This window comes from Nannospalax galili, unplaced genomic scaffold, assembly GCF_000622305.1.
Source record: "Nannospalax galili isolate Female #2095 unplaced genomic scaffold, S.galili_v1.0 scaffold7, whole genome shotgun sequence".
NCBI classification, from domain to species: Eukaryota; Metazoa; Chordata; class Mammalia; order Rodentia; family Spalacidae; genus Nannospalax; species Nannospalax galili.
In genome coordinates this window covers 7,861,171-7,885,564 of record NW_008359081.1, presented here as the reverse complement: position 1 = coordinate 7,885,564, position 24,394 = coordinate 7,861,171, and the positions used below count along the sequence as shown (strand labels likewise).

General features: G+C 42.7%; 2 protein-coding genes across 2 annotated transcripts; both read right to left on the bottom strand.

Annotated features, from left to right (window-relative positions):
- Positions 1 to 2,044: 2,044 nt before the first annotated feature.
- On the bottom strand, positions 2,045 to 3,097 carry LOC103725427 (melanoma-associated antigen B4-like). The gene has a single exon (XM_008822748.1). It carries the CDS (start codon positions 3,095 to 3,097, stop codon positions 2,045 to 2,047), a length of 1,053 nt encoding a protein of 350 aa, XP_008820970.1.
- Positions 3,098 to 22,480: 19,383 nt separating this feature from the next.
- Positions 22,481 to 23,440, bottom strand: LOC103725426 (melanoma-associated antigen B4-like). Its single transcript, XM_008822747.1, has one exon. It carries the CDS (start codon positions 23,438 to 23,440, stop codon positions 22,481 to 22,483), a length of 960 nt encoding a protein of 319 aa, XP_008820969.1.
- Positions 23,441 to 24,394: the final 954 nt, after the last annotated feature.

Sequence of the window (24,394 nt, the reverse complement as noted above, 5' to 3'; positions counted from 1 at the left end):
ACAAAACAAAGCAAAATTTGCCTTTTTATCTGTCTCTATTAGGAGAATTTGATTTTCTGCATTGAGATTTACTTTCTGCAATGAAGCAGAAGGCCATGTGCTTTCTGTCTGTGCAATGTTGTTGAGTGAGACAGGGCTTCACATCAACTCAATTGCTCTGGGATAAAGCCTTTCTCAACCTGCCTTGATGTACTGTATCAGTCATACAGTCACAGAATATTCTTTCATTGAATACTACATTTGTGATGGCTAATCCTGGGTGTCAACTTGACTGGATCTGGAATTAACTGAAATGGGAAAGATCTTCTTAATTAGATCATCTGAAGCTGGAAGACACACCCTAAATGTGGGTGTTACCTTCTGATGGCAACCCGTATAAAAGGCCACAGCAGAGAACACCTGGCTTCTTGCTGCTTGCCTTCTTTTTTGCTGGTGAGTTCATCTTGCTGCTGTCGACTGAAGACTAGCTGATCTTTTGGAATTTGTCAGGCCTTCAGTGCCAGATTGGGACTACTGAGACATCCAGACTTGTGGACTGAGCGACTACAGATTCTCAGCCTCTCCAGTGTGGTGCAGCCATTGTTGGACTACTTGGACTCTATTCTGTGAGCTAAGCTGATAAATCTCTATACATATATATTCATTCTACCGGTTCTATTTCTTTGGAGAACTCTAACTAATACAACATTCATTTTGAGACTCTTCTTTCTTCAGATAGGGATATGATGTAGTACATAAAGCAAATATTCCTTCTTTCTAACAATTAAAGATGTTGAAGTACTATGATTAAAACTGAAATAAAAGCCACACTGTGTCCTTTAGTGGAGTGGAGCAATGCAGGTTCTAGACATGTGGTCTAGTCTCAACTCTGTCACTTATTAGCTCTATGAACATGGGCACATAAAAATACCTTCCAAGGGGACTAGTGAAAAAGCTCAGTGGTTAAGAGCACTGGCTGCTCTTGTAGAGGGCCTGGGTTCAATCCCCAGCATCTGCATGGCAGGTAACAACTGTCCTTAGTTCCAGTTCCAAGGGAATCTGACGCCCTCTTCTGAAATCTGTGGGCACTGCACTACATGGGTACAGTTACATGCATGTAGGCAATAAACTCATACACATAAAATAAAAATGAAACACTTTAAAAAATACTTTGTAAGCCTCAGAGAAGTAAAGTTTAGTAGTCTCCTTCTAGTAGTACTCAAAATATTTATGCTGAATGCACATCCTCTTTGGTGATTTCCTTCTCCACTTATCAGAGAGTATTGCTTATTAATATGATAATCTTGAGGTGATTCATTGTGATGAATGTATACCTGAGATTCATTTGCTTAATTTGGGTCTATGAGATGCCACGTGTGAGCATTCTAGCTCACCAAAAAAAAAACCTCAAGCAAAATATTTTGCCATGATACTGTTTAGCAGTAACAGAGCTCCACATTATCTCTCTCGAGAAACTCGGAAAATTTCCCCTGGCTTATAATAGAAGTCTCTTCTAGACTCTACCATTGCAGAAAATGGGTGTCTTTCACTAATCATCCCCATTACAAAGTATAAAGAATTCTCAAGAACATTATTACCCAATTAATGTTTCAGTAAAGCACAAACCTTGAAAAAGAGATCAGAGTCACTATGATTTTAACTTTTCATACATTCTTTAATACCACAGCAAAAACAGATACACACCTCTTCCATGTCTGAAAAGGCATGGGATAATGCAAAACACGGACTGAAACCCTCATACTTTTGTCTATCTTCCTTTTTCTCCTACTTCCAATTTTTTTTTAAGTTTAATTCCACATTATCTTACTGTAAAGTACCAGACTTATTTACAAAACACTGATTTGTATTTCAAATCAGTCCAAACTTTGAACACTCAACTCAACTTGGTAAACAGCAATGAAGTCATTATCTACAATACTGTTCTATCTTCTGACCCCAAGTTAACACTACGATAAAAGATACCAAACAACTCTATCAACAGTTTGTGCAAGTATAATGAGAACAACGATGAAAAGACCTTTTCAACCACATAGTGGAGACTATCTTAGATCTCCGTGGCAGGTTTCGCAGCTGGACATTCTTTGCCTTTGCGCTTGCGCTTGCCCTTACCCTTGCCCTTAGTGGGCCCCTGGGCTGCACTTTCAGCTTCAGCTTTCCATTTCTTTTTCTTCTGAGCTTCTTCATAATTGTGTGGATAGGCAGTAGAACCGGTTTTACTGACATGGCTCAAAAACTCTATCACCTTTTTCTTGCTGGCTTCAGCATGGGCTCTTGGACCCCACAGGAACTCAAAACGTGGAGGATCACTTTTGGCTACCTGACGGTACTCCAGATACTTTTCCTGCACTAGATCTTGAGTGATGAGCTTCCTGATATCACCAAAGATGAGGTGTGGGACTTCATCATAGACTCCTAACATATTCAGGAAGTTCCAGACCTCTTCTTCTGTGGCACAGTAATCATTTAAGTAGATCACACTCAGGAGAGGAATCAGAATGCCTTTGTTGGGAAGATCCAGCTTGCTGCTCCTACTTCCATCATCTTGGAACTCTAACTTGCTGGTAATCATGTAGGATTGACCATTGGGCTGGGTTTCTTTCAACTCAAGGCCGAAAAGTATATCTAAGCGATAGGCAGCTTTCTTGAAGATATCAGGGAATTGCTCCTTGAAACCTCTGTTGATAACTTTCAGCATCTCTCCCTTCCTTATGGGCTTATTGACTTTGTATCTGCAGATCATGTACTCCATCAGCATTCTCGTCTTCTTTGTTACAAGATCATTTTTTAGGCTCTCAAAGGAGAATGGAGCCCTAGACGGGTTTTCATTTTCATCCCCTTGGCCCTTGGCACCTTTACCAGACCTTCTGTGGGCCACTCCTCTGCCAGCAGAGGTTGTGTGTACCACGCCCTGAGATTTCTGAGGGAGGCCAGCAGTAGAAGTGCTGGGAACAACATCTCCAGAAGCTTGATCAGAGCAGGAAGGTGACTCTCCTTTCTTTGCTGTCTCAGCCTGAGCATCCTTGAGCCCCTGGGCCTCAGCTCGGATCTGGTGGCGTTTCTCACGAGCACGGGCCTTACTCTTCTGTCCCCTGGGCATGATGGCTATGATCAGGGACAGTAGGTAGTTTGAATAGCAGAGTAGGTGACTGTGTTAACTGGATCAAGAAAATAATTTACTATAAGCACTTTTTGTAGGTTCTAAACACCTTAGCTTTCACCAATACTTCCCCTTTCCTTTCCCAGAGTTTGGTGACAGTAGGACTCTAAGAACATACTGTGTTCCTGATCTGGCCATCTTACACATACTTGCTGAGGTACAGTGAGGATCCGTCTTGTTTGGTGTTTAGCACCCTAATTTCTACACACATCTAGCACTGATACTCTCCTTGGTACATCAAAGACCCCTTAGAACTTGAAGAGCCTTCAGTTCACTGCCTTAACTGGGGACCATGGGTGCTGAGAATTCAGTGAAGGCATTTTTGAATTGGGGTCTTTTGGGATCTATAACCCTCTTTCAGTTTCCTTATCTAGTTTTCTGGTAAAGTTTGACACTGGACACAGATTTTTTTTTTGTGTGTGTGTGTGTGTGTGTGTGTGTGTGTGCGTGTGTGTGTGTGTAACAATAATTATAGAAAAAGAGGTCATGAATGTGTGAGGGACTGTGTGGGTGGCATGGGAGGAGTTAGAGGCGGGAGTGGTGAAAAGGATGTGAATATAGTATACTCATACATGAAATGCTCAAAAAAGTAAATTAAATAAAGAAGACTGGTTTGAATGGAGACACTGTAAATTGGTAAAGTGCTTGCCTTGCAAGCAGAAAGACCTGAGTTTGAGTAATTCATGCCAAAAAAAAAATGTGGAGCATGGTGTCTTCCATATGTATTCTCACTCTGGTATATGCTGGAGACATGGGGGTCCTGGGTTAACTAATCAGCCAGATTAGCCTATGGGTAATCTCCAGACTAATCATTGAACCTCTTTCAAAAAATTGGTGGGTAACACCTAAGGAAGGACACTCAAGTTTATGTTCTGGCTTATACACACAAGGACACACATGTTCATGGACCTATTTACACATTCACCCAACCACACAGAAAGATGATTACAAATACACGTACACTATGATGTGACAGACATAGGGAGAAAGTCACAACCCTTACCTTTGCCCTCTGGGGCTCAGAATATCCTAGGAACCCTGACTGTGGTTAATCAGTCCAACATGTTCAGGTCTCACAATAGTATTAGAGTTGTAATTGGCCTCTTTCTTTCTGGAAATGGTTCCCTCATGTTCATATACGTTACTGTGGTTAAGTACTGAAAACTAAGGATTAAATGGGCCTACTTTAACTGTCCTTTCTCAGAGAAACAAAGAGGCCATCTCACTTTGCTAGCTCCTCCATGTGCCTCTGTAAAATTCCCAAGTAGCTATCTAGTTTTGAATTCACACTCACATCAAAGTACTGACCTGCTCAAACATTTTAAATTGACACTTTTATGTATTCATTTCTTTAAATAATGGATAATGTGAGTCCACCATGCTAGGGCAGCCTTTAGTCTCAGCACTGGAAAGACAGAGGCAGGCATATCTCTGTGAGATCAAGGCCAACCTGGTCTACATAGTGAGTTCCAGGCCAGCTGGGCCTATAAGGAGACCCTGTCTTGAAAAGACCAATAATAATAATAATAATAATAATAATAATAATAAATAATAATGGAAAATGTGGTTAAATTTCATACATGTTCATCTTATACTTTGAGTGTAATAACCTCTCAGTGCCCTTACCCTCACCTCCTTGTCCCCTCAGCCTGGGTGATTTCCCATGACCTTCGTAATTCTAACAGTGCACGTGGGATTTAGATATAGACCTTAAGTCTTTATAGACCTTAAGTATTTATGTATTACTACATTCGCTATTTATTAATTTAAACATTTACACTGTTTTGGTGCTGGAAACTGAATTTAAGACTTGAAGCGTACTGAACAAATTTTGTACAAGGAACCAGCACTCCCAACCTTGTTTTCTTATCTCTAAACAATGCATCATTCAATGAGCCTGGACCTACAGTCTCGCGTTGCTGTCTCGGGATGTCTTGTTGATGCCGCCCTTTAACCTCCATGTGCTAGGCATAGCTAACTGCCCACCACACCTTAAAACCCGGCGTGATAGGGCGAGTTTTTAATCCCAGCACTCAGAAGGCAGGAAGACATCCCTGAGATCCAGGCGAGCCTGCTCTACTTAGCGAGTTCCACGCCAGCTGAGGCTACCAGGGAGACCCTGTCTCAAACAAACAAAAAAACCCCAAACCCAAAACACATTCCTTATTGTGCCTATTACTCAAGTTTTGGCTACTTAACTCCTCAATTTGTGGGGATCAAATCGGGTCTCACCGTATTTGTTTGCGTTTCTCTGCCTAGAGCCTTCTAAGGCCCGTCAGTATGGACAAAGAGCCAACTCTTCATTCAGAACCCAAAGTTTGTCTTTAATCCTCCTCTACTTTTTCACTCTCTGATGAATTGCGGCTGCTTTTTTCCTTTTTTTTGTGTGTGTGTGTGTGTGTGTGTGTGTGTGTGTGTGTTTGAGACACGGTCTCCCTGTAGCCCCAGCTAGCCCAGAACTCTCGATGTAGACCAGGCTAGCCTCGAACTCAGTGACGCAACTGCCTCTGCCTCCCGAGTGTGTCACTACGCCCAGCATCAGGGCTCGTTTCTGAGACCAAAATACCTTCCCCACCCCAAGACAAACGGAGGTACACTGAAGCCCACTTGCCTGCCTGTACCTGAGTACAAACCCCATTATTATTTAGTGGGGTACACTCTTGTAAGCACACATTCGGGGTCCTTACCTGGATCGCAGCCGACTCCAGCAGCTTGTGGAGGAGCTTGTGGAGGAACTTTCCAGAAGCTTGTGGAGGAGCATGAACACCACACGTCTGTCACGAGGAGGGCGTGGGGGTGGGGTAAGACCGAGCTCCGCCCCTTCCCACAGAAGAGAGAGTGACCGCATCTGGCCAGGGGCTGGCTCCCTAAAGATTGACAGCAGTTCTAGGTTGCTATGGAACCCCACTGATGCGTAGCCAGTATGGGGGAGAGCATGCTCTTCCACAACCCCCCACGGTTTTCTCAATGCACTGCACACCCAGATCCCTGCCTGAGCCTCTGAAATCTCCACTGTAGCCCATGCTCCACCTACCCCACCATATCCCCATCCTCTCCTTAATACCCCCTGACACCTGACACTTTTGTGTGCCCTGCTCTTGGTTGTCTGCACAACCTCCTCCTCTAGAATTTGACTCTCAGCTTTCAGGTAGACTTGTCTGCTTTTCTGAGGGATGGGGAGTATGAGACTGAGGGTTAAAAAGTTCACAAATTCCGTCTGGTAAATCGCAACCAGGAATACTTTCTATACAGACTAAGATCTTTCTTGCTTTGCACCCAAGTCCACCAGCTGCAGACACAACCCTCCCATAGTTCTTGGCGTGGAAGTCTAGATCTACTGCAGTGGTTGACAGATTTCTCTCAGGACTCATTGGGCTAGAAAAAGCAGTTGGGTCTTCTAAGGCTGTCTTCTAGAGATTGAAGTGTCATAATCAAGGAATTTCTCCCTATACTGACTGAAGTCTCACAATGTTCATAGGAAGCCACACCTTTCTGAGTGCCAGAGAAGTGATCTGGGAAAGTCTCACATGGTGGCTACATCCTGAGCCTCCAAGGCATTGCCGCAGGGCCTGGACTCTGTGAGCCTCCCTGATTGGTAAGCAATTGCTATCACCCCTACAGGGGTGTCTCAGTCTGACTTTGGTTTTGAACAAGAACCCTGCCTTTTAGAACTTGGGGCGGGGGGAGGCTGCCCATTATATCCTATTAGGCTGCTTTCTATGACGTTCCAGGCAGAGATGGAGAGCGCCCCAAGCTTGGTCTATTACTTCCACAATGTTGAATATGGGAATCCCGAGATTCTTCCTGATCTTGGGCCACTTTCCTCCAATTTAGAATTGAACTCTTTTCAGTACCTTAAGTGGATGTCTATATTCACTCCCCCATTAAAATCAGTTTTTCATCCCTCAACATTTCCAGAAACATGGTTGGGGGTTTTGAGGTACCTGCGATAAGTTCTTCTGATTCTTCTCATTTTATTCTAGTTAAAATCAAGAATCCTGACCCTTAAAGGTCATGGCCTTTCACTTTCAACACCCTGCAGGAGCAAATAAATGGTAGCTTGTCCTCAGAGTTGTGCCTAGAAATTCCCAAGGCTAGCAACAAAAATCAAGTCTTATAGTCTTTTCTATAATGTATTCGTTTTATTTATCATTACTATTGATTTATTCATTTTCAGTATGTGTGTAGGGGGTGATATTTGTATGCATGTGTGTGTGTGTGTGTGTGTGTGTGTGTGTGTGTGTGTGTGTGTGATGGTACACAGGTGGAGGTCAGAGGACAATTTTGCAAGTGAGTCCTCTCCTTCCACTGTCAGATCTGGTAATTGAATTCAGGTCATCAGGCTTGTGGGGTTAGCACCTTTTTTTTTCTTTTCTTTCTTTTTTTTTTTTTTTTGGTCTTTTTGAGACAGGGTCTCCCTGTAGCCCCAGCTGGCCTGGAACTCACTATGTAGACCAGGCTGGCCTTGAACTCACAGAGATCTGCCTGCCTCTGCCTTCCAAGTGCTGGGATTAAACGGTCTCCCTGTAGCCCCAGCTGGCCTGGAACTCACTATGTAGACCAGGCTGGCCTTGAACTCACAGAGATCTGCCTGCCTCTGCCTTCCAAGTGCTGGGATTAAACGGTCTCCCTGTAGCCCCAGCTGGCCTGGAACTCACTATGTAGACCAGGCTGGCCTTGAACTCACAGAGATCTGCCTGCCTCTGCCTTCCAAGTGCTGGGATTAAACGGTCTCCCTGTAGCCCCAGCTGGCCTGGAACTCACTATGTAGACCAGGCTGGCCTTGAACTCACAGAGATCTGCCTGCCTCTGCCTTCCAAGTGCTGGGATTAAACGGTCTCCCTGTAGCCCCAGCTGGCCTGGAACTCACTATGTAGACCAGGCTGGCCTTGAACTCACAGAGATCTGCCTGCCTCTGCCTTCCAAGTGCTGGGATTAAACGGTCTCCCTGTAGCCCCAGCTGGCCTGGAACTCACTATGTAGACCAGGCTGGCCTTGAACTCACAGAGATCTGCCTGCCTCTGCCTTCCAAGTGCTGGGATTAAACGGTCTCCCTGTAGCCCCAGCTGGCCTGGAACTCACTATGTAGATCAGGTTGACCTGGATCTCACAGAGATATCTGCCTGCTTCTGCCTCCTGACTGCTGGGACTAAAGGCCTGCATCACCTTGCCCAGCTGGGGACAGCACTTTTAACAGCTGTGCCATCTTGCCAGCCCAGGTTCTTAATTAATCTCTTTTGTGGATTAGTGATAACTTCCTCCTGTCAAGAAACCTAAATGCCATTTAGAGATAATGCCTCCCTGGCATTATCTCTGCTCATATTAGCTCATTTCCTAGCTCAGATCTCCCAGGTGGAAGTTCATGTGGCCTATATTAGTGTAGGGATATTTGGGTCCCCTGAGAGCCATTGCTTTAAAAATTAAAAATATAATGATCCATTTTCAGAGTTGCTTCAAGCCGGCTTAGGTCCAAATACAGATAAGCAGAAAATGCTGGTCCTCTGATATAGTCTACTAGTATGACTATTCCCTTGGGCTCAAACTAAAGCTTAGAGTAGAAAACTACAGTAGTGCTTCTGTGATGATCTGTAGACATGACAAGATCATGCACTTGATAAGCTTTAATATTTTTATTTATTTATTTATTTTTATATTTTATGTGTATGAGTGTATTGCCTGCATGCATGTGAGTGCCCCTGTGTCATGCAATGCTGCAGAGGTCAGAAAAGGGCTTCAGATTCCCCTGGAAGTGGAGTTAAGGACAGTTAGTAGCTGCCATATGGGTGCTGGGAATCAAACCCGTGTCCTCTGCAAGAGCATTCAATGCTCTTAACCACTGAGCAATCTTTCCAGCCCCACTTGATAATCTTTAAAATAAACAGGATGTAAGACATAGAGACGAAATCATGGTGTTTATTGAGAAAAAGACTGAAGCAGTAGAGCAAAATATAAGATCTAGATGATGCGTAATATTTTACCCTTCTGATTACTCAGTCAATGAGGAAAGGGAGGAAGAGGCCTGTACTATCAGCAAGCACTATGAAAAACTGTTCTCTACACACACTCAACTCTCTTCCTATTAAAGACTGATGCTCACCTTTGCAAGGTCATAAAATAAAGTACCTTCCTTTCAGAACTGTGAGTCTCCAGTACTCGCACACAGGACAGTCAGAATTCTAATAAAAAGAACTATGCATGTTACTTCAGACTCCTCATTTAGGAACCCCATCTGTATATCTATCCAATGTGAGATCCTACCTCTGCTGTGTTGAGGTCAGCTTCCATAGGTCAATGTGTTCAGTGGGTATAATGGACACAGAGCATGATTATACTGTTTGAAAGCATTATATGCTTGACAAATTGATTTGAATGATGCCATTCATTGGAGGTGTGTGTATAATTTCAGTGTTTACTAACTGGGGATGTCATTTTTTCTCCCGTTTCTTGGAGGCTTCTTAGAAAATATGCCTTCATTGCAAAGTCATGAGCAGATTTCCATCTCTTGGTGTTTTAGAGGAGTCTGTCACCAAGAAGAGGTTGTCATAGGGAAATGTGTGGGAGACAGACTTGAGCCTAGGGTGAAAGTCTTAATGACAGCCATACAGCAGGCCTGAGGCAATGGCCCGACCGCTGGAGCCTTGTGGCATTTGCGCCCATTGGCAGATCATGAGACTGATGCCTAGAGCTCACCACTCCCTAATCACCACCCTCAGAATACCAAATTGCAACACTTAGATATAGCAACAGTCAGGGTCACATGGTTTCCAGGAATCCAAGCTCTGTAATCTGAAACCCAGTATGCTAATGAGACATCCTACCCACTATTCTGTGATAGGACATTACGTCTGTTATGCTAATAGGATGCTGTCTGTTATGCTAATAAGGTATCCTACTTGCTGTACTGTGATAGGACGCTAAACCTGTTGTGCTAATAAGGTATCCTACTTGCTGTGCTGTGCCCTGACCACTACCCCTGTATAAGCTTGTGCCTTCCTGCAATAAAGCAGACCTGTGTCACTGAACCTGGTCTCCTGTGTCTGAATGTGGCTCCGCTGACACAGTCTCCTCACCAGCCCTGGGGTCTGGGACCAGGCAGAAACAGCAACACAGGAGGCAGCACAGGGCAAGCAGAAGAGCTGCCTCAGCACTAGGCAAGCAGAAAAGCTGCCTCAGGACAGGGCAAGCAGAAGAGCGGCCTCAGCCCAGGGCAGGCAGAAGAGTGGCCTCAGCCCAGGGAGAGTGGAGGAGCAGCCTTGACGCCTGTGAGAATGAAGGAGTGGCACCCATGAGAACGGAGGAGCGGCCGCCACTGGCGGTGACCACAGAAATGGATATCACAAAGCAAGAATCCAAAATTTGGGGGTGGACTAAAAACAACCCTCCCCCCCAAACAAAACATGATGTGTAGGATAGTTCATGCTTGTAAGGCAATGACAATGAAGAATTCAAATCAAGCTTATTCTACAAAGTAAATTCAGATAACACCTATCTATGAAACTGCACTTTTTCTACATTAAAACACTGAAGATGAACAAAAGGAGAGAGGAGAGGGGAGGAGGAAAAGGAGGAGGAACAGGGGAGGGTAGGAAGAGGGAAGTGGGATGAGGAGAGGAGGTGGGGGGGGAGAAGGAGGAAATGGAAGAAAGAAGAGAGAACAGAACAGAAAGAAAATAGATCTCATGATTGTATATTCTGTCTTTTGCCAGCCTGATTTAGCAAGTTCCTTCCTTCCTTCCATTTTTTTCCTTGCATTCTTTTTTTAAAAATTTTGATTTTATGTGTATGAGTGTTTTACCTGCATGCATATAAGTGAACCCATGTCAGGCACCACATGTGTGCAGTACCTGAAGAGGCTAGAGTAGGGCATTGGATCCCCTGGAACTGGAGTTACAGATCATTGTTAGCCACCATGTTTGTGCTGGATATCAAACCAGGGTCCTCTGCCAGAGAAGACAGTGATCTTTACTGCTGAGCCATCTCCCCAGCCCCTAGCAAGTTTCTTCTGAAAAAAATTTGTTTTAAGGTAGCTTACTCTGGCCAGGTTTGGTGTCACACACCTTCATTTCTAACATACAGGAGGCAGAGGCAGGTGGATCTACATGAGATTGAGGCTAGCCTGGTCTACATAGTGAGCTCCAAGACCAACTGAGGCTACAGAAGACCCTGTTTCAAAAAAATCCAGAATGAAACAAACAAAAAGATGGCTTAGTTGAGTAGTTTTTTGATCCCATAATCTTTTAAATGCATCTAACATTATATATCCAATTATGAATAAATACATTCTTTATATCTTTTGTGTACCTCAAAGTTAGCCAGGAGGCTTGGATCACACTTGTACTCTCTATATTCAGGAATAAGAGAAATGAGAATTCCCAATCTCTGAGGCCAGCCTTGGCTACATGAGGAGTTCCAGGGCAACCTGGAAAATCCTTTCTCAATGACAAACACATGAAAAAACTTCACTTTGATTCTGCTGATATTATTGCTCCTGCTATAATTACATACAAGCATTTGCATACAGAGGGTTTACTGATTATGATAAATTCACAATAATAAGAAATAAGAGACCTAAGTCTCAGGCTGTGGAATATTGTGGCTTTAGATTATCACCCACCACCATTGTATTCCCAGCTTTGCCTTTTTTATTTTTTATTTTTTTAACTTTAAAAAATATTTTATTTATTATTTTTATTTTATGTGTATGAGTGTATTGCCTGCATGTATGTGAGTGCACTGTTGTCATGCAATGCCCACGGAGGTCAGAAGAGGGTGTCCAATTCCCCTGGAACTGCAGTTATAGACAATTGTTAACCACCATGTGGGCGCTAGGAATCGAACCCAGGTCCTCTGCAAGAGCACTTAGAGCTCTCAACCACCGAGCCATCTCTCCAGCCCCCCAGATTTGCCTCTTACCAGCTTGCTACACTGTGTGCAAGTTGTGAAACTCTCTGTGATTCAGGCTCCACATCCATAAGACAGTTTTAGTAAGCCTGTCCTCCACAATTGGTGGAACGTATGTAGTGAAATAAAGTACTTGGCAGTGACCAGCATATATTGGATCTCTCTATTCTGCTTTCTGGTGGCTGCTGTTTCCAACCAAAGATTTCCAACTCTTAGACCTAATATAAAGAAGATAGTATGGGAGTGTGGAGGGGGACGGTCTGGAGAGATGATTCAGTGGTTGAGAGCACTGACTGTTCTTGCAGAGGACCTGGCTTGATTCCCAGAACCCACATGATGTCTAGCAATTGTCTATAACTGTAGTTCCAGGTGATCCGATACCCTCTTTTGACCTCTGTGGCCACTGCACACATGCAGTTCACTTGCATATATGCAGGTAAAACACTAATACACATAAAATAAAAATCAATCAATCAAAAAAAATATTAAGGACTGGAGAGATGGCTCAGTGGTTAAGGGCACTGACTGCCCTTGCAGAGGACCAGGGTTCGGTCTCCAGCACCCACATGGTGATTAACAACTATCTTTAACTCCAGTTCCTGGGGATCTAATGCCATTTTCTAACTTCCACAGGCATTGCACGACATGGGAGCACTCACATACATGTAGGCCATACACTCATACACATAATGCCCGAGGAGGACAGAAGAGGCTGTCGGATCCCCTGGAACTGGAGTTACAGACAGTTGTTAGCTGCCATGTGGGTACTGGGATTCGAACCTAGGTCTTCTGAAAGAACAGTGTTCTTAACCGCTGAGCCATCTCTCCAGCCCCATAAGAATATTTTTCATAAAGAAGATGAAAGGAATCTCATCTGACAGGTTTCCTCTAAAACCTCAGTGTGATAACAGAAGGCACGACAGGACACATTTCTGTCCCTTTTATTCAAAGTTATATTGTCAGCTCAATACCCACACACGTACTCATTTATCTCCTGGCAGAAAAGGAGATAAACCTCCTTTTGATTATTTCCCCTGTGTGCTGCCTATGATTCTTTGAACCCCAGCACAAAGAAGTGAAACATATATTCACTGGCAAAGCACAGAATGAACATTGTGGGAGCCATACTGGGGCTTTATGATTGGTAGTTCAACATAGGGCACCAAACAAGTGTCCTCAGTCCAAAGTGCTGGTAATCCTAACATTCCCACCATACTTGCTATGGCACATAACCCTAGAATCAAGTCTTGCACTACCCTGTTTTGAGATAGTGTGTCACAATTTCAGTTTACATAGCCTTGAAATCTCAAAATATCCCTGTTGGAAGACTCCCTTTGACCCCCAACATGCTGGGCATGTCTAACTGCAATATGCAGGGATTTTTGTTTTTTAAACATATTCATTTTTAAATTTTTTAAAGTTTTGGGTCTTAATTCTGTATTTCTCTGGGGATAAAGACAAGTTCCACCTCCTTTTCTTATGTATTCTGCATAGGGTTTCTACACCCCAATTCTACAGCCACCTCAATGTGGACAAATATTTGCTTGAGTCTTTCACTTTACCATTCAGAGCCCAAAGCCTGACTGTGGTTTAGTACCCCACCATCTTAAGACCAGGTTCTCCTCTGCACCCTGAGACATGCTGAGGTACATGAAAGCCCACCCACCAACCTAAGTAACACCATTGAGTGTCACAGAAATATGCTTTCTTTACCATAAAACATGAGTCTTTACCTTGACTGCAGACTGCTTCTAGAACGTGTGGGCAGCTCCTCTAAGCGAAAGCGTAACAAAGCCTCTGGGGCAGTAAGATCCAGTTCCTTTCCTTCTCACAGGAAGAGACAGCAAACATCCCCAAGGGGGTGGGGGAAGGCAGGCTCTGATGATTGGACAACAGGGTCAAGTTGCTATGGAACACCATTGATATGGAGTCAGTATGCAGGAGAGCCTGGAATTCCTCACTGTCCTTCTCTATGTCTATGTCACCTAGCCTCCTCTAGCCCTCACATTTTCCTCAGTCCACCCCCTGCTTGAGTTTTGGAAGCCCCACTGTGGTCCATGTCTCACCCACTTCACCATACCCATCCATCTATTTATATCTTGGTCACCCCCATCACCTCCACAGTTCCTGTGCCTTACCCCATGTTGCATTAACCACCCCACTCTCTCCCCATGACAGTTTAAGTCTCAGCTTTCAAATGTTTTACTCTGCTTTTCCAGACCTTGAAGGAGCTGCAGAGAAAGCAGTAAGGAATGAGGGTATGAATTTCGCAACCAGGTACCTCATAACCAGGACTGTTTGCTGTATAGTCTAGAATCCTTTCCTCTATGGACCCAAATATACCAGGGTCAGAAATATTTTATCCCTTCTTAGTCCTTGGAAGCAGAAGGATATTTGGTCTACAAAATTTAAGAGCTTTTTCTCTGGCCCCACAGGACTAGAACCAGAGTTGAGTCTTTTGACATGCCCCTCTTTTCAGGAGTGGTCTCACTGTACTGACTAGAGTCCCTAAACCTACTTATAAAAAAAACCCCACACCTTCCTTAATACCAAAGGAAGCACTCCAGCCAGGTTTCACAGGCCGTTCACAGCTGTAACCTCTGAGGCTTAACTTGCTGCTGCAGAAGTATATCTGAATCCTTGTTTCAGAAATACTTCCTCTAATCCCTTTTCAGGGTCTCACAATTGACTTTGGTTTAAAATAAGACCCCTCAGTTACAAAACTAGGATCTCCCAATTAGATACCATTAGGCTGCTTGTTGTGACCTTTCAGACAGAAGTGGGGAGCATCTCAAACTCTGCTGGCTCAGCTGAGTGAATTCTGTGGATCTTCGGATTGTTAATTTTTACCTGTCTGGGGCCACCTCCCTCCAACATAGAACTCCTCTTCCTCAGTCCCTTGAGAGGAAGTTTAGTCATGCTCTAATTAAAACCAGTTAATTAAAACCCTCCCAGGTCCAGAAACATGGTTGGATTTTGTTTTTGATGTACCACTTTTCAGGAATGGTGCTCTGATAAGCACTCTTGATTCTCTACATTTTGACTTTACATAGGGACAATCTCCCTAACTCTGAAGAGCCAAGTTCACTCTATTAGTTTAGATTATTATACTGTGTATTGGTAAAGTGCTCTTACCACAAAAATATCCCATAAAATATGAGATAATGAATGTATATCTTAAATTGCTTACTTATAGAAATCATTTTGTTAGTCATACATATATCAAGACAGAGATTATGCATACCTTAAATTCATAAAATACAAATTGGTATTCACTTGAATCTTTTTTTCATTTTTGGCCACAAATGGATATCCAAGGATTCTCAATTTGTTGATGAAAATAATAGGGAACAATAAGATGGCTAATGAGTAAAGGTACTTGCTGTGGAACCTGATGACCTGAATTGGTCTCTGGAACCCACATGGTAGAAGGAGAGAACTGACTCCTGCAGATTGTCCTCTGACCTCCACACACATTCACAAATACTCACGAAAAATAAATAAAAGTAGAAAAATTGAAAACAAAATGAAAACCAAAAATTTATAAAACATAGTATTGGTAAAATAGCTCATGACAATAAGGCCAGGAAGATGGAGAGTTCAAGGCAAGCCTTGGCCACATAATGAGCTCAATATAGGTTTCATCTATGAAACAACACCTTATCTCGACAAAAACATCAAAGAAGAAAAATAAAGAGAATTTACACAAAACATAGTAGAAAGACAAATATCATATACTTATATCTTCAGTCTTTGCCAACTGGATACACCAGGTTTCTTTTCAAACACCAAGAGCATCTGGGAAACACAAATTAGACTCTATAGTCTATAGGCCTTTACAAATGAAAAAGAATACAGGAGATAAAGTCGATGGGGCGGCTATAGTAAGGGTGGAGATGGGGGAGGGTTCTGAATATGATAAAATTACATTGTATGAAGTTCTCAAAGAATCAGCAAAACCCATGAACTGGAGCTGTGGTGGTCTCCTATAAGCTGGAGCTGTGGACCTCTCCCATAAATCTGAAACTGTGGTTCCCTCCTGTAAGCTAGAGCTGTGGTCCCCTCCTGTGAGCTGGGTCTGTGGACCCTTTCTGTGAACCTAGAGCTGTGGTCCCCTTCTGTGATCTGAATGTGTGGTCCCCTCCTGTGAGCTGAATCTGTGGTTCCTTACTGAGAGCTGTAGCTGTGGTCTCCTTCCATAAATCCGGAGCTGTGGACCCCTCCTACAAACCTGGAGCTCTGGTCCCCTCTGAGCTGGAGCTGTGTTTCCCTCCTATGAGCCTGGAGCTGTGGTCCCCAGTGGTGAGCCAGGGTTCCACACTCCTCTCATGGTGGGCTGCTCATGGAGCAGATTGGAGGATGGATGACTTCTGAGTGTTGTTAAGCAGTTTAAGCCTTCTTTGATTGGCTGCATTCCTCACAGCCCCCATCCCTGGAGGTCTCAAGCTGTGCATAGCAGTGGCTTTGATCTCTGTGTTGGAATTATGCTGGAAACAGGGCAGTTTCTGGAATTTACAGTTTCTAGTCTTGGGAGGACTGATTCTCAAGAACAGATTTTTTCCATCTCCCTTAATGGCCAGCTATGGCCTTGATGCTGCATGTGGTCCTTGGCACCCAGGCCTTGATGTTGGACCATTCCCATTCCCAGGCACCAAGAAGTTTTTCATCATTTTTCTATACTCTTCTACAGCTCCAATGTAACTTCACCTGTGCCATCAAGAAAATATAAATCATGTAATTGTACTTCAAGGGATAAAATCACAGTCTGTGAAGTTAAAAATAAAAAAATTAAATTTAAATAATCAATAAAATATTAAAATATATATAATTCAAAAAACCTGTATGCCAGGTGTGGTGGCACAAGCCTTTAACCCCAGTACTCGGGAGGCAGTGGCAGGCATATTTCTGTGAGTTCAAGGCCAGCCAAGTCTACATAGTGAGTTCCAGGCCAGCTGGGGCTACAGGGAAACCCTGTCTCAGAAAGACCAAAGAAAAAACCTGTATTGTTCTACTCTCCCAGGAAAGTGCAGGACACCCCTGTGTGCTCTATAACACCCCTGTGCACATGCCAGGATGGTGAGTTCACCAACGCCAACATTCCCTGTCTGTGATCCAGCTCTCCTAGGACTAGATAAGTGCACACACTTCCACACACCTGCCAGTCTATTGAGTTTTCAAATTAGAGCATTCCCTCGCCACTGTCCCACAATCCAAGCCTAGCTTGAGTAGCACCACCTTTGCATCAACCCATCTTGGTCAGTTCTACAAAACCTTGCCTCCCAGAGTGATGGTGTGGACATGTTGGTTTCTAGGTGAGTGAGCCAGGGGAGAACTCAATAGAGTCTCTCTGGGTTGATTCACAGGATACAGAAACCCAGCTATTTTTTGGAGTGTGGAGGTGAGACTAGATCTGTTAAGGAGGGATCCTCTGCTCTTCTAAGCAATGAAAAGAGTGCCCTCAGGTCAAGACATCATTCAGCTAAGCTTACACATTGGGAAAGGAGTTTTCTGCTCCTAGACAGTCACAACATACAAAAGCTGTTGGAAATGTGAATGAAAGGGGGCCAAATTCTCTCCCAAGCTGACAGTCTAACTTGGCTGTGTCATTCATGTGGTGCTGATTTTAGAGGCATGATAGATACAAGAGTGAGGTTGTTGATTGTTCCTCCAGTTTCAGAGAACCATTGAGGCTAGGCAGCATGTAGTAGGGGGTTCTCTGCATAAAGAAGGCCCTGACAGGCTTAGAGGCCCTGAAAAGTCATTGCATGAAGCTGTGAACATCACGAATAGTTAGCAATTGAAATCACAAGAATTTAGAAATGCCAGAGCCATGAGACATCACAAAGGTAAAGCAAAGTTGGAGGGGCTGAGTCATCAAGCCCTTTGGAATTAAACTTCCAGATATCAGACACTGAGCAACAAGATTTGGTATTTTCCCTGTTGGGTTCCAGTCTTTCTTTGGCCTTATATTCCCTTACTAGTCATCCATTCTTCCCTTTTGGAATGGGAATGTGTATTCCATGGCAGTATATTTTGGAAATATGTAATTTTTCATTTGATTTTATAGGCACTCACATTTAACAGACTTCCTTGAGTCTCAGAAGTCTTTGTACTTTTGAATAATGTTGAAACTATGAAATGACTATGGAAACTTGAAATTGGACTAAATGCATTTTACATTATGATATAATCATGAGTATACAGGGGCCAGGAAGTGGAACATCGTAGGTTTAATGAGAATTGGCTCCTATAGGCCCCAGTTATTTGAAAATTTGATCAGTTGATAGTGCTGTTTGGAGAAAGTCATAGAACTATCAGTAGGTGTGGCCTTGCTGTAGTAAGTTTGTCACTGGGGGCAGGCTTTGAAGGTTCATAGCCTTGTCCTACTTCCAGTTTCAGTCTCTCTCTCTCTCTCTCTCTCTCTCTCTCTCTCTCTCTCTGCTATATATTATATTACATCCAGTATTTTGAGATCAGAACATTAACTTTTTCTGGTACTTTTACAGTAATGATAAAAAAACAGAATTAAGGACATAAGACAAATTTCAGTTTAGCAGTGGCATACTGTCATTTTAATTGATCTCAGCCATACATGTTATCAGAGCCAAGCCACTTACCAACTTTGTGAAATATATGTTATCAAATTCTCTGACCTTCATATTCCATGTATATAAGAAGATTTTTGTGAATGTTGTCTTTTCTGGAAAGTATACTTTGTCGTGGCTTCTCATGCATCCATGATGCCCTGGAAAGATCTGAACATGATTCATGTTACCATATTCATGTCTCAGTTCATACAACAGAGCCTGGGTTCTCCATTCTTTTGGAGTAGCTTCCTCATTCACTTTGTATCATCATGTTGATTTCTATTAGGTAGCGAGTCTCTGATCTCATCTAAGTGAAGTCACATCCCACCCATTCAAGGAGATCCCATCTCTCTGTCCACCTTCCACTACACATAGAAGGGATAAATTCAACTGGACAATCCTATTCCTCTCCTTCCAGGGCTAAGAGGCAATACCTTAGATGATATCTTAAGGTTATTTTAAACATAACCTTAGGAGATTATCTTTATTCTCTGTTTCCCCTTAAGTTCAGGATTCAGCATCTCTGTTATGGTTAGGATTTATGCCAACCCCACTCCAGTTTATTAGCTAATCCCTAACAAAACCTGGGGCTCCTTTCTTGCTTTACATCAGAATTGTGTCTTTGAGCCCCTTAGATCTCGTTAATCTAAAAAAAAATATAGATGAAGAAAGGTTGCTCTGACTAGCCAGTTCTAGTTGGGACTTTGTGTCAGAAAGTGATGGGGCAAGTCTCTCTGTGATACATTTCATATTCTGATATTTTGGTATCCCAAATCCTTGTGTTCATATCCAAAGCTTTCTTTTTTTTAAAAAAAAGTTTATTTTTACTTTTTAAGTTTTTAAAAAATATTTTATTCATTTATTTTTATTTTATGAGTGTTATGCCTGCATGTATATGTAAGTGCACCCATGTCATGCAGCACCTGCAGAAGACAGAAGAGGGCATCAGATCCCCTGGAACTGGAATTACAGACAATTGTTATCTGCCATGTGGGTGGTGAGATTCAAACCAAGGTCTTCTACAAGAGCAGCCAGTGTTCTTAACCACTGAGCCCTCTCTCCAGTCCCTTATTTTAGTTTATTAGGTCTGAGTATTTTGACTACCTGTGTGTGAACCCGTGTCGTGCAATGTCCATGGAGGCCAGAAGAGGGCATCTGATTACCTGTATCTGGAGGTTACAGTTGGTTGCTAGATGCCATGAAGGTGCTGGTAACCAAACTTAAGTCCTCTGCAGGAGCAGCCAGTCCTCTTAACCACTGAGCCTTTTTTTCAGCCCCCAAGGCCTTTTTTTTTTCTACTTTATGTTCTGAGAACAAACCTGGTAATTCTAGAGCAATTTCATTCCTGCATACCCTGTTGAAAATGGGTCCCTGTCCCAGGAGTGATGTAAGATGGGTAACTAGTAGCACAGGACAGAAGACTCAGGATCCTTATGAAAAAGGAAACACATAAATTGATCATTGTCTTTATTTGCAAAATTACATCCTCATGTAATTTCTGCCATGAAAGACTTTCTAAAGATGTCCACAGTGATTGGTGTTGATCGAAACAAGACCACATGTCAGCTAAGTAATTGCTCTGCAATAACATTATCTCCATCCTTACCTGATGTAACTTATGAGCTGAAGTTATATAAGATTGCAAAAATAAAATTCAGTCACTATTCATTTTTTCCATTCATTAATTTTGATCTATTTATTTATGTATTTTAATGATATCTTTGTTAATCTTTGAGAATTTCATATAATGTATTTTGATCATCCTCAGCTCCCATCTCTACTCGGATCCACCCTCACTTCCCTACTCTTCCATTTCGTGTCTTCAAGGAAAAATTTTTTAAAGTATTCTTCCAATTTGTGTTCCCCAAATGCTTTTGAGTGTGGGTCGCCACCTGGACTGTGGTCAACTTACCAGTATTTCACCCCTTAAGAAAACTTTCTCTCTCCCACCAGCTATCAATTGCCAATAGTTCCTCAGCTAGGGCCGAGGCTTCTTGTCAAACCTCCTCTCTCTGTGCTGGGATTGTCTGGGTTGTGCTTGTTCAGGTATTGTGCATGGTGTTCCACATGTAGTGGGTTCATATGTGCAGCTACCCTTTTGAGGCTGAGAAACACTGTTACCTTGTATTCATCCCCCACCTCTGGCTCTTACAGTCTTTCTGTCTCCTCTTCCACAGTGTTCTCTGAATATTTGGGGGAAGAAGTGTGATATAGATGTCCCATTTAGAGTTAAGTACTCCAAAGTCATTTATTCTTTGCATATTCATCAATTGTGGGTCTCTGTGTTAATCATCATCTGCTTCAAAAAGAAGCTTCTCCTGTGAGAGTTGAGAGATGCACTAATTTATGAGTATAACCACAAAGCACTAGGAGTTGGTTTAATACCAAGCCCATTTAGAATTTACATTTATTTATTTATTTATTTAATTTATGTATGTGTGTCAGGAGGTAGTACGATAGCATGCTTGTGAAATCAGTGGACAATTTATATAGTTAGTTCTCTCCGCCATGTGGATCCTGGGGATCAAACTCAGATTGTAAGGTTTGGTGACAGGCTCATTTACATGCTGAGCCATCTTTCTGACCTTCCATCCTATTTTAAGACCCTTCTTTCTCTAGCTATCTACTGTAATATCATAATTTTTGCACAATTTCCTTCTTTACATCAATTAAGGTGCATTTGGCATACTGAGAATGAGAACAGAACTGAAATAAGACCCTCTGTTAGTCTCAGTTTAGGAGGAGTGAAGTTCTATGGGCCCTAAATCAAGGGTTTAGTCTCAACTCTTGTTTACTACCCTGTGAACCTGGGTGCATTCGCATGCTCTATAAGCCTCATACTCTCTAATAAGAAGTAAGTATGATAAGCTCCTTCTTGTAGGACCCTGAAGATTTGTGTTAAATGAATGACCTTTGGGTCCGACTTGTCCTGTATTCACTTATTAAGAAATTACTAGGAGCATTTTGAAGTGTTTCATTGTTATTCATCCACCTGAGATTATTTTTCTTCAAGTTTAATCTGAGAAATGCCACAGAATGTATAGTACTGTAGGTCCCAAACAGATAGATGATTGATAGATAAGTAGGTAGATAGATAGTTCTACCACAAAGGTGCTTAATAATGAAAAATGTCCTGTTCAAGTACACATTACCATGTTCCTTCTTTAGGAAATAGACCATATTTGACTCTCATCCATAATGAGAGCTCCTCCTAGAATCCATCATTGCATGGACAGGTGCTGGGTCTCATTTCGTTAAACAGCTTCAATAAAATGTGTGAAGAAACCCCAAGAACAGATGTTCAATTAATGTTTGGGTAAAGCACAAGCCTTGAGCAAGAAACCTGATTCACTGTGATTTAATTTCTCACACATTCTTTAATGGCATAAGCAAAAGCATGTATGCAACTCTTACATGTTTGAAAGGAAAAAAAGACATGAAGTAAAGCAAAACATGAATTGAAATTCTATCACTTTTTCTTTATCTTCTTTTCTTCCCTACTCTTAAGTACTTTTGTATTCTAATTCCATACTACCTTACTATGCATCACCAAAGTTAACTATGAAACTTCAAATTGTATTTCAAATCAATCTAAACTTTGAACATTCAACTTGATAAACAGCAATGAAGGCATAATCTATGACACTTTCTGTTTACCTTCTGACCTTAAGTAAAAATTATGATTAAAAAAACAATTTTACGAAAGATTAATTTGAGCATAACAAGAAAAAATTTGTTTTCAAGCAAACAGTGGAGACTATCTTAGATCTCACTAGCAAGTAGGGTGAGGGGATTTGGTCTTAGAACCTCCATTGGCATGGCATGTACTTCCTTCCTAGTCTGCATCTTCAGCTTGGGCACTCTTGTTCTCTTCACTCAAAACTTCTTCATAATGGACTGGATAAGCAGGGGTTCCTGTTTCATTGATGTTGGCCAAGAACTCCATCACCTTTTTCTTGTTGGCATGTGCTTGAGGACCCCATAGGAACTCAAAATGTGGAGGATCACTGTTGGGGACCTGACGGTACTCCAGGTATTTTTCCTGCACTAGATCTTGAGTGATGAGCTTCCTAGTATCCCCAAAGATGATGTGAGAGACTCCATCATAGATTCCTAATGTATTCAGGAAATGCCAGATCTGCTCCTCTGAGGCACAGTAGCCATGTAAGTAGATAACACTCAGGAGAGGGATCAGAATGCCTCTGTTGGGAAGACCCATCTCAGTGCTACTACTTCCATCATCATGGAAATCTAGCTTGCTGACAAGCACGTAGGACTGACCATCGGGCTGGGCTTCTTTCAACTCAAGGCCGAAAACCAGATCCACGCGGTTAGAAGCTTTCTTGAGGATTTCAGTGAATTGCTCCTTGAGACATTCATTGACAACTTTCTGCATTTCTTCTCTCAGTAGGGGCTCCTTCATTTTGTACTTGGAGAGCATGTACTCTAACAGCATTCCTGTCTTCCTTGTGAGATCTTTCTGGGGGCTTCTAGTAGAGTGTTGGGCCCTGGAAGAACTCACACTTTTCTTCTTTTGGAACCTATCACTTCTAGTAGATCTTCTGCAGGCAATACAGATGTTGAAAGTGGTGGTGCTTTGCAGTGCCTGAAGCTTCTGGAGAAAGCTTTCAGCAGCACTGGTTGGAATAGCATCTACAGAAGCATGGGCAGAGGAGAAAGACACCTCTCTTTGATCCGTTGTCATGGTCTGAGCACCTGTGTGCTCCTGGGATTTAGTTTTGATCTGTTGGCGTTTCTCACGAGCCCGGGCCTTACTCTTCTGTCCCCTGGGCATGATGGATATGGCCAGTGATGGCAGACAAGTGAGTTGGATACCTGGACAGAGAAAAATAGAATAATGTGAGCACCTTAAATATGTTTTAAATATATTGTCTTTCACATATATTCCTCTACCTTTTCAAGAGCCCAAAGGGTTCCTGTTGTCCTGATCAGCCGGCAGGTACTGCTGAGGCTCAGCCACGGCTCCTTTTCTTCTAGTGTTTGAGCACCTTTAGTGTATCCCTGCAGCCTCTAAGCCGCTCCCCTCTGCTAATCTGATTTGACAACTCAAAGGTTCCTAGTAGCACTGAGGGGGAGAACTTCAGGGAGCTTCAGTACACTGCCCTAACTGGGTACAGAGAGTACTGAGAATTCAGTGATGTAGTTTCTATCTTGGGCTCTTGGAGTCTTCAACCCTCCTTCAGGTTCCTCACCTGAGTGCCTATAAATCTTGGCACCACATTCTGCTAAACCTTCAGACTAAGGATATTTTTTTTTTCTAAACTAAAATATTGTGGAGAATGTTGACACTGATAGCCCATCTTTTGGCTTTCTGAAGGTGAGTATGTCCTGAGATGTGGCAAATCATGCCAACACATCCAGGTCTGGGGCTCTAAGTGGGCCTTTTCTTTCTGGAAGTGGTCCCCTTAACATTGCTTAACATTATCACATACTTCAGTCCTGTTAGGTATTGGGTACTAATGCTCAAGTGTGTCTGCTCTACTAGGCCAAGGTCAGCCCCTCTGTGAAACTACCCCTGGATGAAATGAGAGGATACCTCACATTGTCAGTTCCTTCGTGAGACTTCATAAAATTCCTGTGGTGCTACAGACAATGGATGCTGAGGGAGTGAGAATCAGTTTTCTCTAGGGATGTGTTCCCTGAGAGGTTATTTAGTCCCAACTAGCAGCACTAAACACGGGTACATGTAAAGAGCACTACTAAAATGTACTCAGTGTAATATATATAT